The sequence below is a fragment of the Alexandromys fortis genome, unplaced genomic scaffold (assembly GCF_014885135.2).
Source record: "Alexandromys fortis isolate MF-2015 unplaced genomic scaffold, M_Fortis_MF-2015_v1.1 scaffold_108, whole genome shotgun sequence".
NCBI lineage: Eukaryota > Metazoa > Chordata > Mammalia > Rodentia > Cricetidae > Alexandromys > Alexandromys fortis.
Window position 1 is genome coordinate 272,540 of NW_026067994.1, and position 15,161 is coordinate 287,700.

Sequence of the window (15,161 nt, forward strand, 5' to 3'; positions counted from 1 at the left end):
TAAAACTATCTTTTCTCAAAACCAATGATTTACTGCATAGAAATCCCAAGGAACTGACAAAAGCTCTTGTAATTAATAGGTAGTTACAGCAACATTGAGTATAATTTAATAAAAAAAAGCTCATTGTCACAGCAATATATATTATATATATATAATCAACACATATAATACATAATGTGTATCATACATAACATATATATATATATATAGATGGATGGATATGTGTAATGGTCTGTCCTGTCCTCGCACGCGCCTCCCATCCAGCGCCCCCAAGATGCCCAACAGGAAGGTTAGCGCGGACGGAGCGGCGAAGGCGGAGCCCAAGCGCCGCTCCGCGAGGCTGTCGGCCAAGCCCGCCCCTGCCAAGGTGGACGCGAAGCCGAAAAAGGCCGCGGGAAAGGATAAGTCATCGGATAAAAAAGTGCAAGCAAAAGGGAAGCGGGGAGCAAAGGGCAAACAAGCTGAAGTGGCCGACCAGCAAACCACGGATCTGCCCGCAGAGAAAGGAGAGACAGAGAACCAGAGTCCAGCCTCTGAAGGAGAAGAGAAAGAAGCCAAGTCCGACTAACCATCCATCATGTCTGTCAGTGTCCCCGCCTCCCTTCTTGTACAATCCAGAGGAATATTTTTATGGACTATTTTGTAAATGCGAGTTTTTTAGTAGCTCTAGAAACATTTTTAAAAGGTGGGGAGAAATCCTGCCTCATCCCATTTTTTAAGTGTGGGCCTCATCCCATTTTTTAAGTGTAAATGATTTTTTTAAGAGGTTAAATCACTTGCTGGTTGTTTATTTTTTGGTACAACCAGAAAATAGCAGGATACTGAATCAAGAGAGGCTGTGACTGTCTCGGGGGTCACCATAACATTCCGTAGAGGGGGCTAGTTTTATATCCTACAACACAAAGCATATACTAAGTGGTAATTTGGAGTCTCGGTCGTGCGTTTGTGTCTGCAATATTTTCCGTTATATCCAGTGTCGTGTTTCGTAGAACTGTTGGCTAAAAACCCACTCCTTGGTCCTTACCCTGTCAGGACTGTCTGCCTATGGCAGTCCATTTTCCTAACAAGTGTAACAATGTGCTGTGAAACATTGAACTTGAGAGTGTGTCCTGTGCGTGGCATAAAATGGTGAGTCAGTGGAGTTGAGGATTGTGAGCAGCTTATTATGTGAGGTCTTGGGGAAGACTTGCCAAGTTTGGGGGTGGAACATCACTTGAAACAACACATGGCTCTTTTGGGTACGTGAACACAATGTATGACTCCTCAGAGTTTGGGTACATGTTTTAAGAATTGAAATGTCTGTGTACTTTACTCCTCAACCAATAAAATCTCCGTTGTGAAATAGAAAAAAAAAAAAGAGAGAGAGAGAGAGAGAGAGAGAGAGAGAGAGAGAGAGAGAGAGAGAGAAGCCCTGCCCACTCCCTCCCTGTCCACTGAGGCAAGCAGATCTTCCTTCCTCTTCCAGCCTGAACTCCTTCTTTTCTGTCTCTCTCCCTTCTCCCCATTTATCTCCTTCCCACCCTGTTTCTCTCTCTCTCTTTCTCTCTCTCTCTGTCTCCCTTTCTCTCTGCCATTCTTTCTGCTCTTCTCCCTTTTCCCCTTCCCCACTTTCCCTTCCCCTCCATAACCTATTAAATAAATACCCACTTTCTCTGCATGGCACGGCTAGTAGATCTCTGTCTCTCACCTGCAGCGCGGCTCCCTGCCTAAGACATGCTGCCTTCATGGTGGCCCGCCTGCCTTCATGGCCCACCATGGTCTCGTACCTGCTTCCCACTGCTGCCACTGGGGGACCTGCGGCGTCTTACCATAACAATGTGTATAATATATTTACAAATTATATGCAAATTAAAACACACTAGTCACATTACCATACATGATAGTGAAGCTCTTTGGCATATGTTTGACAAGCTTATGCTACATGAAGAAAACTATAAAATCTGGATGAAATAAATAAAAAGAGTTAACTAAATGGACATACAATCATATTCACAGATGATAGGGTTCCATGTTGTTAAGACATCATTTCTTTCCAACTTGACCCACCGAGTCAATATAATCAAGATCAAAATCCCATCAAGTTCTGGTAGGTATCAACAAATGAACTCTAAAGTTTATATTGATCAAGAGAATACCTATAAAAATCAACAAATTTTTGAGTAAAAACCACAAAGGTGAAGGACTGACACTATCTGGTTTAAAGACCATAAAGCTATTATAATCAAGATAGTGGTATTAGCAGAAGTAGAGACAAAGAAACCAGAGGAACAAAATACAGAGTTCAGAAATAGACCAACATAAAGGCCATCAACTGACCTTCAACAAGGGAAGAAACACAACACAGTGGAGAAAAGATAGACTTCAGTAAATGGTGTTTGAATAATTGGACATACATGTAAAAAACCAATCTGAACATAAAATTAATACTCCACAAAATCAATGCAAAAATATCAAAGATAAAGTATGAAATATTAAACTTTAAGATTCTTAGAAGATAGGTCAAAAACCTAGGTGACCTTGAGTTTGGATATAATGTGTTAGTTGTAAACCAATGACACAATCACTGGGGATTCATTAAAGTTAATTTTTTATACACTATAAAACAACTATTAAAAATGAAAAAAAACAGAGTGGGATCAAATAGAGTCACAATTCAATTTATATATCTGATAAAGGACTACTATTGAAAATGTCACCTTAAAACTCAACAATGAGGAAACCAACAAGCCAATTTAAAAGTGGAACCGCGGGGACAGGCACATCACCAAAGAAAATATACAACGGTAAATAGCGTATGAAAAGCTGTCCCTAATCATATGTCATTAGGGAACCGAAAACTAAAACAACACTGAGGTAAAACTACACCCCTGTTAAGACAGCCCGAATCCAGAACTAACAACAGCAAACGCTGACAAAGGGGTGAACAATGGGCTCTCATCTGCTTTTGGTGAGACAGAAGGACACAAACCCTTTGGAAGACAGTTTCGTTGTTTCCCACTAAACTAAACACACTCAGACTGTACAATTCAGCAATTATGCTCACTTAGAAGGACTGAAAAACTTATGTCCACACAGATCCTTTAGATACAGATATTGGTAGTGTCTTTGTTATAATTGCCAAAGCTTGGAAGAAGTCAAGATGCTCTTCAGTAAGTGAACAGTTAAATAAATTTATGTCAAGATATTCAGAATCCTCAGATGAAACAAGGGCTGAAGACAAACTCATAAACCACCTGAAGAACTGTCTATGGGGTGAAGGAGTACATTTGAGAGCCAAACAAAGGCAAGAAGCAGACATAGGACCTTGAATACACAGGTGTTGATGATAAGAATTGTGATCTATGGATATTCAAACAGATTGAAAAGTAAACAAGGGGGCCAGGAGTCATTTGGGGAACAGTAAAAGAAATTTAATATGAATTTAAGATTTAAAATTCCAGGAGCTGATTCACTAGGCATAACAAAAACAGCAGTGATAGTTTAAGAAGCTGACCAATCATGCAGTCTGCGTCCTAACATTTGCATTTCTTGTCACAGAACCCAAAGAAACAAAGTGGCGTTGATAATGTTTACAGTCACAGAGCAAACACTTGGAGCAGGGACTTGGAAGCAAGCCAAGTGCCGATTGACAGGAGGGTGGAGAAGTCAGATAAAATGTGACATAGTCCCATAGTGACACAAAAGAATGCATTAGTGCAGGCAAGACAAACCTGTTACAGCCCCATAGAGCAACTTCAATCTCGACATCTCTGTGACTAGAAAACAAAAATACATCCAAGAGGCTAATTTCACCATTTTTACACTGCGACCAAGTGTCACAAAGTTTAAAAGTTAGAGCTAAACAAGGGACTTTCTAGAAATTTCAGGAACATCGGCATTCTTTAAAGTGATATAAAAAAAAAAAAAAACACCCACCAAGTTCAGAGTGTCTACACAGATGAGAAGCGTTTGGCTTGATAGGAGATGTTACTAGTGAGAGGACAAGCACGAGAGGACTATGCTAAATAAATGACAAAAGCATATTTATGTAATTAGTCTTCTGTTATTTATTATGACAAAATGTGTAAAAATCAAATAACTTATAAATAGAAAATGTTTCTTGTGGCTTACAACTTCAGAGACTCTTTTCCCCACTGAAATTCCTTTTACACAAGCAGGTTGCTTCTGAACAGACAGCTGAGCTTCAGCAGTATGTCTTACGATCCAGTGTACAAGCCAGGCTACCACAGCCACAGCCTGCTTATGATCCCCTTGCCTGTGCTATTGTTACAGATTGCAATATATCCCCACCAGCAATTTGAGAGGCATCACTGTCTCAAGAGGCAGACCCCATTCATCAAGGAGACATGCCACTCCTTGCATATTGAGAGAAATGACCAGCCTGAGTGTCATTCCTCCACCAAGGATGCTCCTGACTCAGTTTAACCTTTGTTGTACATCCTGTCATCCATCACAAGGAGTATGTATCCACCATACAGCAAGGGTGCGTAAGGAGGCCGGCAGAACTTGGCCTGGTCTGAGTAATAGGAATGAGTCCCTGTAAGAAGGGCAGGGTTATCTCCTCCAGCTCCCTGTAGATTGTCACTAGTACAAACTGCTAACCTCATGCTGGGAAAGAGCCTATCCAAGGGAGGATACCCCAGGCAGGACCAATCAGGGATGAGAGGAAATCCGAAGGGCTATAAAAAGTCAGACTCAGAGCCCCACCACACCCCCATGGGCACCCACCTCTAGGGGACCTTTCCCATCCCTTTGATGGAGTTGTTTGCCGGTTCTGATGAAGTCTGTAGTTTTTGGTTTTGCTCTCTCTGTGGCTAGTGCTTCTCAGTTCCCTGTCAATCTGTGCCTGTCACTTTCTGTCCAAGACCTTCACCATCTTACTTCTCCTCTCAGGCAGCCTGTAACTTATTTTCCGTCAGGGACCCTGACTATTCCTACTTACACTCTGAGGCAGTGGTGCTATCCTTGGTGATGCTGCCTTACCCAAAACCCCTGCAACAGATGCATACCGTCCCATACCACTTTTGGAAAGGTAACCATATCAGGATTGCCCCCTTGGACTCTCCACCCCCAGACACATCATCTTCAATGGCACTTCTCATCTCCCTTTTCAAGGACAGTGAACTGTCTCCTCCCCAGCTCAGTTTTGAGCCTCTTGGTCCCTGGTCCCTTTCTCTGCTTCCTGGGGAAAACCATGCTGGGTTTATATTATTTTCTTCCTGGTAGGAACTTATATCAAAGACTACTTGAGCCTGGAGTCGTGTTTTGACATTCTAGATCTCACAGTCCTCAGCTATGAAAACAGGGAGGTTGCATCAAAGACCTTGTAAAGGGTGTACTTAGTTCTGCTAGCATGTGCTCGGGTATAGGAGAATGTGCTGGACTGTGGGCAGTTTATCAGAGGCCCTGAAGAACCTGATCCTCCCTCCTCCAGCAGCCATCAATCGCCAATAGCTCACGTGCTAGGGGTGGAACCGCACAAGCCCCTCCCACCCAAGCTGGAATTTTGCCTGACTTGATCTTGTGCAAGTCTTGTACATGCTGTGGTCATGGAAGAAGGATTTGAAAGATCCAAACAGCGAGAGGTGGTGCCTGTATATGAAGAGTATTGACTGCACAAGACAAGGATGTCTCTCGGGTGCTCACAGCAGCAGAGCCTGCACACACAAGGACTGCAGTTCTCTATAGGACAACTTTCAACTATAAATTCAATTTTCCAGACAGTTATGGAATCATTCAGATTTTCTATTTCTCCTTGCATCCATTCCGGCAATCAGTTTCTTTTGAGGAATTTGTTTATTTCATGCAAGTTAGGAAACTAACTCTGGTAAACTATTCATATTTACCTCTTTATTATCTCTGATAATAAAATATTTTTCATGATAGTGTTTAACTGGCATCTTTTCTTGATCAGTCTAGGTAGAAGGTTTCAATCTTATTAATCTTTTTAAAAACCACTTTCAATTTCTTTGATTCTTATTTTTTATTAACTTCCATTTTGATATTTTTCTACTTACTTTAATTTCCTTCTTTCTTAAGTTTTATAAAAGTAATGTAGATAACTGCTCACCTTTCTCTTCACAAACTTTTTTTCATTTTGTTTTCATCTCAGCATTTTTGTAATTTCCTTGAGATGTTTCTGTTTGATATGTGGTTATTTGGAAGTATAGTAACACATTGCTATATGTAATGGTCTATCCTGTCTCTTTAAGAGAAAAGCCCCACCCACTCCCTCCCCTGTCCACCAATGAGGCAGGGAGATCTTCCTTCCTGCTTGCAGCCCAAGCCCTTCCCTTTCCATCTCTCTCCCAAAAAGGTAGCTGTCTGTTGTGGCTCCTCTCCTCTCTTCCTTTCTCTCTCTCTCTCTCTCTCTCTCTCTCTCTCTCTCTCTCTCTCTCTCTCTCTCTCTCTCTCCTCTTCCCCCATCTCCCCTTCTCCCCCTTTCCCTTACCCGTCCATAACCCAGTAAATAAATACCCACTTCCTCTGCATGGCATGCCTACCCATCTCGCTCTCTCACCCACCATGCAGCTCCTGCCTAAGACCTGCTGGGCCTCATGGTCCATGGGCCGCTCTGGGGCTTCCAGCCTGGGACCTGCTGCCCACCACCTGCCACTGCCCAGAAACCTGCAGCATTGTACTTAAACCATAACACTATGGGTAAGGATATGCTCTAAGATTTCATCATTATGGAGACATCATACAGTATGCCAAAAAAAAAAAAAAAAAGATAGACATGACCTTACTAGGCAAGGTAGTTTTAGTATCATCATGGTATATATGCTCCAACAATGACAGAAACATGTGGTATATAACTATATGCTGTTTAGTCTTCACCACTGGAGAAAGTTTCCCACCCCTCGTGGGTGTATGAATATTCACAATTTGAGCTCATGATATGCCATGACACATATTTGGAGGTCAGACAGCCTTGTTTGAGACAGTTTCTGTGTTCTCTGCTACATAGGTAGGCTCTCCTCTCTCTTCTCACTAGAAGAGAGCTGGAATTACGGACATGTGTTCTCATGTCTGAGTTTACATTGGTTCTGGAGATCTGAATTCAGCACCTCATATTTACAAGACTTTACCCACTAAACCATTTACCAAGTCCCCAAATATTATTATTGAATTATAAATTTAATTACCCAAAAGTTGGAGAACACAATTTCAGTTTTAAAAAAATATTAGCAGTTGTTTAATTGTTGAATATACCATATATCTTGATTACTATTATTATTATGTTATCCCTTAACATAATAAAAGGTATATATGATAAACTGATATCCAACAATGGAGAAAAACATGATGCAGTCACCCTGAAATCAGGTCTAAGTAGGGCTGTCCAATATTCCCACTCCTTTTTATTATTGTACTTAAAGCACTAGTTGGAACAAGGAGGAGAAAATCAATAAGATCTGGAAATCAAAAGGATTCAAAGTAGAGAGGAAGAAGCCAGTTCTCCCTATGTTGTAGCCACACATTTGGTGTGACATCGGTCAGAGTCCAACCTCAAGGGTTCCTACACTCCAGGATAGGGGTGTGGTTTAGAAACGTTAGGCAGAATAAAAAGAGATACAAAAGAGATACAGAGACATAGGATAGTACCTGGAGGGCAACTCAGTAAATCCTGAATCTGCCCCAAATTTATTTCTTTTAATCTTTAAATATCCCAATCCAAAAAAGGGGAAGAAAGCAAAAGATTTTTTTATCATGATACAAGAAACAAACAAAGTGATTACCATCTTAATACCCAAACACCAAGTAACCACACCCTAGGTCAAGATAGCTTTGTTAGTAGCCACACCTTAAGTCAAATCTCCTGTCAATAACCTGAAGAAGCAAGAATAGTTTTAAACTCTCTAGTCTTCAGTCAGGGTGAAATGGATCCACTTCTGTGGGCCCCTATAACCCTATTTACAGATGATATTTTGCATAATAAATCACAAAGATTCTACCAGGAAACTTATAAAAACAAAAATTCATCAAAGTGACTGAAGAAAAAATCAAATTACAAAAACCAACAGCTTCTCTATAAACCAGCAGTAAATACCAGAAAAGGAGATTGTAGGCAAGCTCTCATTCACAGTAGGCTCAAAGAAAATAAACTGTCTAAGAATAAACATAACCAAGGAAGTGAAGGACCTTTATAATGAAGACTTTAAACTTCTGAAGAAAAAAAAAACCTTAGAAGATAGAAAGGCATCTCATGCTCATGGGTTGATAGAATATTGTGAAAATGACCATTGTACCTAACATCATTTACAAATGCCATACAATCCCAAACAAAGCTCATATATCCCATTCTTCACAAAAATAGAAAAAAACTAACCTAAAATTTATATGGAATCACAAGAGACCTTCGAGAGCCAAAACAATAATGAATAGAACTAGCAATGCTGCAGAATTGTCATTCCTAACCTTAAGATATGTAATAAAGTCATATTAATAGAAACAGTATTACATTGTCACAAAAACAGGCATGTATACCAATGGAACAAAATAGAAGACCCAAACATGACTATGTGTAGCTATATCCATCTAATATTTGATGTCAAAAAGATAGACTGCAGAAAATACAGACAAAGGGTGTGAGGAAATTTGAATATCCATATATAGAAGAATGAAAGCAGATCCATATCTATCACTCTAAAGATAACAAACTCCAGATGAACAAAAGACCTAAATGTGAAACCTGAAACACTGAAATTGCTAGAAGAAAACATATGCAGTACCCTACAGGATACAGATGTAGGAAAGGACTCTCTGAATAAGATCCCATTGCCCAAGGAAAAAGGTCAACAATTGACAAGTGGGACTTAAAAAACCAAAATGCTCCTTCAGAACTTAAGAAATAATCAAGTGAGGACTAAGCCCACAATGGGAAAGACTCTTTGCCAGCTATATAACTAAACTAAAAAGAGAATTGGAGGAGAAGGTCCCCTTTGTTTTATCCCAGCGTCTGGCTAACTTACACCCAAAATAATCACACAGAATTTATATTAATTAAATTACTGGTTGGCCCATAAGCTCTAGCCTCTTATTGGCTAACTCTCACATCTTGATTCAATCCATTTCTAATAATCTGTATGTCACCATGAGGTCGTGGCTTACCAGGAAAGATTCAGCATGTCTGACCTGGCAGCTTCATGGTGGCTCTCTCTGACTCTTCTTCCCAGCATCCAGTTCTGTCTACTCTGCCTACCTAATTGCTGCCCTATCAAAAGGCCAAGGCAATTTTTTTATCCGACCAATGAAAGAAACACAAATGCAGAAGGACCTCCTACACCAGAGAATTCTCAAAAGAAGGAAAAAATGGCTAAGGAATGTCTCAAAAATTTTCATTATCACTCAGGCAGTGGTGGCACATGTCTTTAATCCCAGCACTAGAAGGCAGAGGGAAGCTGATCTCTGTGAGTTTGAGGCCAGCCTGGTCTACAAGAGCTAGTTCCAGGACAGGCTTCAAAGCTACAGGGAAACCCTGTCTTGAACCATACATACATACATACATACATACATACATACATACATACATAATAACATAAATAGATAGATAAAATTCACGATCCCTAGCAATTAGGGAAATATAAATCAAACAGTGTTGTGGTTTTATCTTACCCCAATCAGAATGGCAAACATCAACAAAACAACCAATAACAAAGGCTGGACCGGTTGTGAGGAAAAGGGAACTCTTATTCACTGCAGGTAGGATTGCAAACCAATCAAGTCACTTCAGAAAACAGTATAGAGATTCCTCAAAAGGTTACAAATAAATACCATATGACCCAGCTATACTGCTCCTTTGATGTATTCCCAACAGAATTGACATCCTACTCCACAGATACTTGCTCAGCCACGTCCATTGACCTATTTACAATAACTAGAAAATAGAAAAATATAAATGTCCTTCAACTGACAAATGGATAATAGAAACATGGTACATGTGCACAATGGAATACTATTCAGCTGTAAAGAAAAATGAAATTTGCAAGCAAATGGATGGAACTGGAAAAGATCATACTGAGTGAGGTGACCCAAGCCCAGAAAAACACCACATGTTCTTCCTCATCTGTGACTCTAAACTCCAGACCTTCATGTTACCTGGAGTAACTGCAGAATCCAGGAAAGTCTAAAGGGACCAAGTAGAAGGGGCAATAGAGAGAACAGCAAAGTGAATGTAATTTGATAGGAAAATTGGGCATAAATTAGGAAAGGGAAGGGAGGTCAATTTAAGAAAGGGGGAGGAGAACAAAACAATAATAAGATTGTTTGAAAAAATCATAATGATTGTATTATTTATCTAAAATTATGTAGGTACATATGTTTATGCATATATGGTTAACAATGCTCTCTGTAAGAGCCAAAGACTAGCAAAAACCCAAAACCAGGCATGAGAAAGTCCCCTATGAGCTGCTGGTCAGGGGAGTCAAAGAGACTCCCTCAACTTTATAGGCCATTATTATTGACCTTGGTTACCTCTCAGAGGTTGGAGGTAAGTCTCTCTTTATGAAGACACCATGCATTTCTGACAGGACTCAAAGGAGCTGAACTGAGTCTGACCGAAAGCTTCCTCCCTGAGGACTAGCTTTCCTGGTTCCAGAAGGGGCTATGAAAGCTCCCAAGGGAGGGAAGCAAGCAACAGTGCTATCTAGCTATGAAGTCTATGGACTACAACAATGACCAGCACAGCATGATCCCTACAGGCACAATAGTAGCACACATACCACGGTAAGTAGCCAACAGCTCTCCAATTGGACTTAGGGCCCACTCAGCAAAAAAACAAATAATGTCTGGTACAGGAAACCTAGCCAAACACCTGGGGCTAATGAAGCCATGAATCTTGGAGGGAAGCCTCTAATCATTACTTTACAAAGCATAGTTTCTAACTGCATTTTAAATATTTAGTCTTATAGCCACAGGTAAGTATAGCTTTCACTCCCCAGCAAAGAAACTTCTCTTTGCAAAGGATAGAGACCATTACGTTAAAAAGCAGAGAACAAGTGATCATATGGTGCCTAGCCCCAAACTCACTGATTTATAGCACATTCCTGCCTCTAAGGCTCAGGGAACATCATGGAAGAAGGGTCAGACAAACTGTAAGAACCAGAGGTGTGAGGTTGTGTCTCCTAGCTGCCTACACAGGACCTAAACAACACCAACAGACATGTTAACATGGTAAAAAGAAATTTCATGGGACATCAACCCTAGACAAAGAACTACAGGCAAATAAGAAATGCTGAAAGCAAGAGAAATAGTCTTCCCCAGGAAAGAGTTCCCCATGATTGTGCAATACCAAGTGATCAGCCTTGAAATCATACACGTGCAGTATATTGACTGAAGTGTGTGTATGTATATGTGTGTGTGTATGTGTGTGTGTGTGTTTAACAATTAAAGGAAGAGAGGTCAGAGGCTATGAATTTGAGAGATAGCAGAGTGAGAAGGACATGGGATGGGTTGGAAGGAGAAAAGGGAAGGGGAAATGATGGGATTGTATTTTAGTTTTAAAAAATAAAAAATTATTCATTCAAAGCAACTCTTTATACCAGCTTAGGATACAAGGTTTCGTTGGTGTATCTTTGCTGTTTCTATCCACCTCATAGGATAGTTCTCTTAATTAATATGTACAAGACTGATTTTTAGAGAGTACAGGTTTGAGTTACCAGTTTTGTAGCAGTTCCGGCCCTTAAGAGGGTAGGAGAGACCAGTAGTTCAGAGTTGAAGGCCAGTAGAGTCTGGACAGCCTGAACAACATGAGACCCTGTCTCAAGTCCCATCTCTCCCAAATAAAAAGGAAATAAGAAAAAAAATCAGTACCCTTCCATTCTAGACACACAAGGACTGCATTGACAGAAATAATTAAAACGTTATTGTGACTTTGACTCATGCTAAGCAAGCACTCAACAACGACTTTCAGCCCATGTTATGATTTTAGCCAACCAGCATGGCTGGCACTTACCGGTTCCAGGGCCACGCATGTGCAGATAAACCCTCAGGCAAAAACACCTAACCACCTTGGGGACCCTTAAAAGGCCCTGTGACCCACATGCGGCATGGTTTCATCACCTACATAAAACGGAGGTACGTAAGCCCTTGTGGGCATGTGTGAGCTCCATTATCTGCTTATGACATACTATGTCATCTCCCTGTGCGCATGCGCTAGGCAGCCTTTAAAAGCTGGACACGCCATCTTCAGCCCTCTCTTTCTGCACACCAACTTCACCAGGCCTCTACATGTCTCCTCTAATAAACTCCTGAGCAGTTTTGTTGCGTGTTAAGTGCTTCCTTCTCACTCCTGCCAGATAATTCCACCCAGCCCAGCCCAGCCCACTATGCATTAGTCTCTAAGACATTTCTAGACTTCAAGGCAAAGTAATCACTTCCCTGTTGATAGTCACATTGGGATTTCTATCTCCATTGTACCCTCTTGTAACCAAAGGACAGAGCTATTGCAGGTCAAGGCCATGGCCAAAGCTCAGAACATTCCAGCTTCCAGTGTTTCTGCTGACCTGTCAAATACTAAACAACTCAGACTTCCTAAGGTAGCCCAGCTTTGTGAGTTCTTTGTCAACGTCTGCTATCTTTGGAGAGAAGCTTAATGTTTTTCCATCATCAACACAGGAAACACTGATCTAAAAATAATAACAAAGCATTTGAAAAGTTCTATTTACACAGATATAAATCTTTTTTTCTTAATTAAAACTTAGTTAAGGTCATACTACATGAATGTTAAGTATAACGTGTTCCACGGCAGCCTCATTGACCTGTCAGGTTTATGTTTGGGGGATTACCCAGCCCACGGTCATGAATACAAGAGATGAGTCTGTGGAAGCCCTTTCCACAGTGAGTAGTATTTAGGATGATGGCCCATATGAACAGTTTCACAAAGAGGGCATTTTTATGAAAGGCTTCTTATCTTCAGTGAGAAAAAAAAATCAAAGATCTGAACGTTTTCTTTAATCCCTTCAGGATTAAACTTTTGGAAATTACAGCCATCCCTTGTTGGATATTAACATACAACCCAATTTGAGCTGTCATTCCCTTTACTTTCTCCCAAGTGGATTTAGAAATATATCCTTTAGCAAAGATGGAGAAGATACATTCACCCATATTTGGTTCTTACAGGTCCCCACAGGGCTGTCTGCAAAAACAACAGTGTCATGCTGTTGGCAAGATTTCAAATGACACTCAATTTGGTTGGTAATTGTTTTTTACTGGAGCCTGATTTATTCAAGATGAGGTCCAGGTGCCTGCAGTTAAACTTGGACACTCCAAGTGATTTCACCAAGCCAGCATCTTTGCAACCTTCTAGTGCCTCGTAAGTAGTGCACAGATTTGACTTGTGATATAAACATTTGTCACTTTCATCTCTGTGATAAAATTCCTCCTGGCTCGAAGGCCATGGGCAGTTCTGTGATGTAAAGATCTATATAACCTAGTCTGAGGGTCCCCAACATCCTCTGCCAGGATGGGCAGACCATCTCTGTCATGATTTGTAGCTCACATCTTTCTACAGTAGAAAATCTCTTTCCTCTTCCCCCTCCCTTCTGCTGTCTTCTCTAATGTCCTCACTGATTTCATGCTCACTGTGGCAAAGGTCATCCCATCAATGTGTCAATATCCTGTATCGATGACTATTTTATTGATACAAGGTCTCCATAGAAATAGGTTTAAGATCTGAGTAGGCTCCAAGCCCCATGACTAAAATGCTGTTTCTGTCACTTAGAGATATTTGGGGGTTCTCAGCACTGAGCTTCATCTTGGAGAAGGAATCTGAAGCTTCCACTTTCTAGAAGTGATTCTGGCAAGGTCCTCCTGATGCCGCTGAAGGCAAGTCATCCTTAGTGTTCTCTTCCAGAAGACAAAGCCACCAGGTTTCAGGTAATTGAAACATTGCCTACAAGGCTACTTTATATTTTTGGTTGTGTGCCTAGCCTTTAACAGCTGAGCCATCTCTCCAGCCCAACACGGCTACTTTCAAAGGATTGCTTATATGATGTTTCGGCGAGTATGGTCCTGCATTCCGCCAGGAAGCTCAGATGAACATTACAGTTGAAGAAGGGGCATTTCACTCGGGCTTTCCAGTGTTCGTATCTCTCACGGAGCACCCATGTCTCTGGGTCTCACGAAGCACCCAGTTGTCTCCAGGATATCGAAGATCCGTGAGACAAATCTCAGAGGATGCCAGACGTGCATTGTTTTTATCCTGAGGCTTTCTCTTAGAGTTTTCAGGTGTGTCGACCTGATCTGCGCCGACACCTGGATCTTCTTTTCTGGCATCCCCTGAACCTTGGTAGTCCTGGAGAACATCAGTGGTTGTACAAGTGACTAGATGTCAGCCTAGAATTCTCAAGGCTTAGAAAGATGTGGCCTCTATTTGCCTCTGGGGACCCTAACAGTTTTTGACGTCCCAGCTCTCATGGTCCTCAGCTATGAAAATCGGAAGGTTATGAAAAGGCTGTCCGAGGCCTCTTCCAGCACTGATGTCTTCTGTGATGTTCATTCTTCTTATCATTATGGGAAACACTGGGGAACATTATCTATACAGGTCCTGAGAACCAGCTATGGAAGGTGCTAGAGAGCCACTCTAGGGGCCCATTTGCTCCATTGTAACCCCCTCCCCTCTCCCATAAAGCTGGCTCAGTGGCATTAGTGACAGCAGACCCTCAGTAGGTCAGTCTTAAGTAGATGCTATCGCATCACTAGGGATTGGATGGGCTGGGCCCGGAAACTCTTCATCTTTTTTTTACATTTTGCCCTTGCCTCAAGACAGCAGTGAGCACCCTGTTGAAAACAGCCATAGAAAAGCGAATACTGACTCTTGAGGATATGGCTAAGGACCTCATGAAGATGACACATTACCCGAGAAACTCTAGACCTGAATTCTCCAGTACGGCAGCCACTTGCCACACGACCCTGAATTGTGGCTAGTCTTACCTTAGATGTGATATAAGTTATAAGGCATAGTGTAAAACATAAATAACAAATGCATTAATAATGGAATAATTGTTTTTTTTCAATAAAAATTTTTATTGAAAAAAAAAGATTTCCGCCTCCTCCCCGCCTCCCATTTCCCTCCCCGTCTCCCTTTTCCCCCCTCCTCCCTCTCCTCTCCCCCTCCCCCCACTCCTCTCCCCATCCCTCTCCAGTCTGAGGGGCAGTCAGGG

The 15,161-nt window shown here is 41.3% G+C and overlaps 1 protein-coding gene and 1 pseudogene across 1 annotated transcript; one reads left to right on the forward strand and one right to left on the reverse strand.

The window, feature by feature from the left end:
- Window positions 1-274: 274 nt before the first annotated feature.
- On the forward strand, window positions 275-702 carry LOC126512340 (non-histone chromosomal protein HMG-14-like). Its single transcript, XM_050160064.1, has one exon. It carries the CDS (start codon window positions 275-277, stop codon window positions 566-568), a length of 294 nt encoding a protein of 97 aa, XP_050016021.1. The 3' UTR covers window positions 569-702.
- Window positions 703-12,892: 12,190 nt separating this feature from the next.
- On the reverse strand, window positions 12,893-13,753 carry LOC126512359 (aldo-keto reductase family 1 member D1-like; annotated as a pseudogene).
- Window positions 13,754-15,161: the final 1,408 nt, after the last annotated feature.

Bases quoted from the DNA above. Each gene is read 5' to 3' on its own strand.
- LOC126512340 (XM_050160064.1), top strand. From the start codon at position 275: ATGCCCAACAGGAAGGTTAGCGCGGACGGAGCGGCGAAGGCGGAGCCC.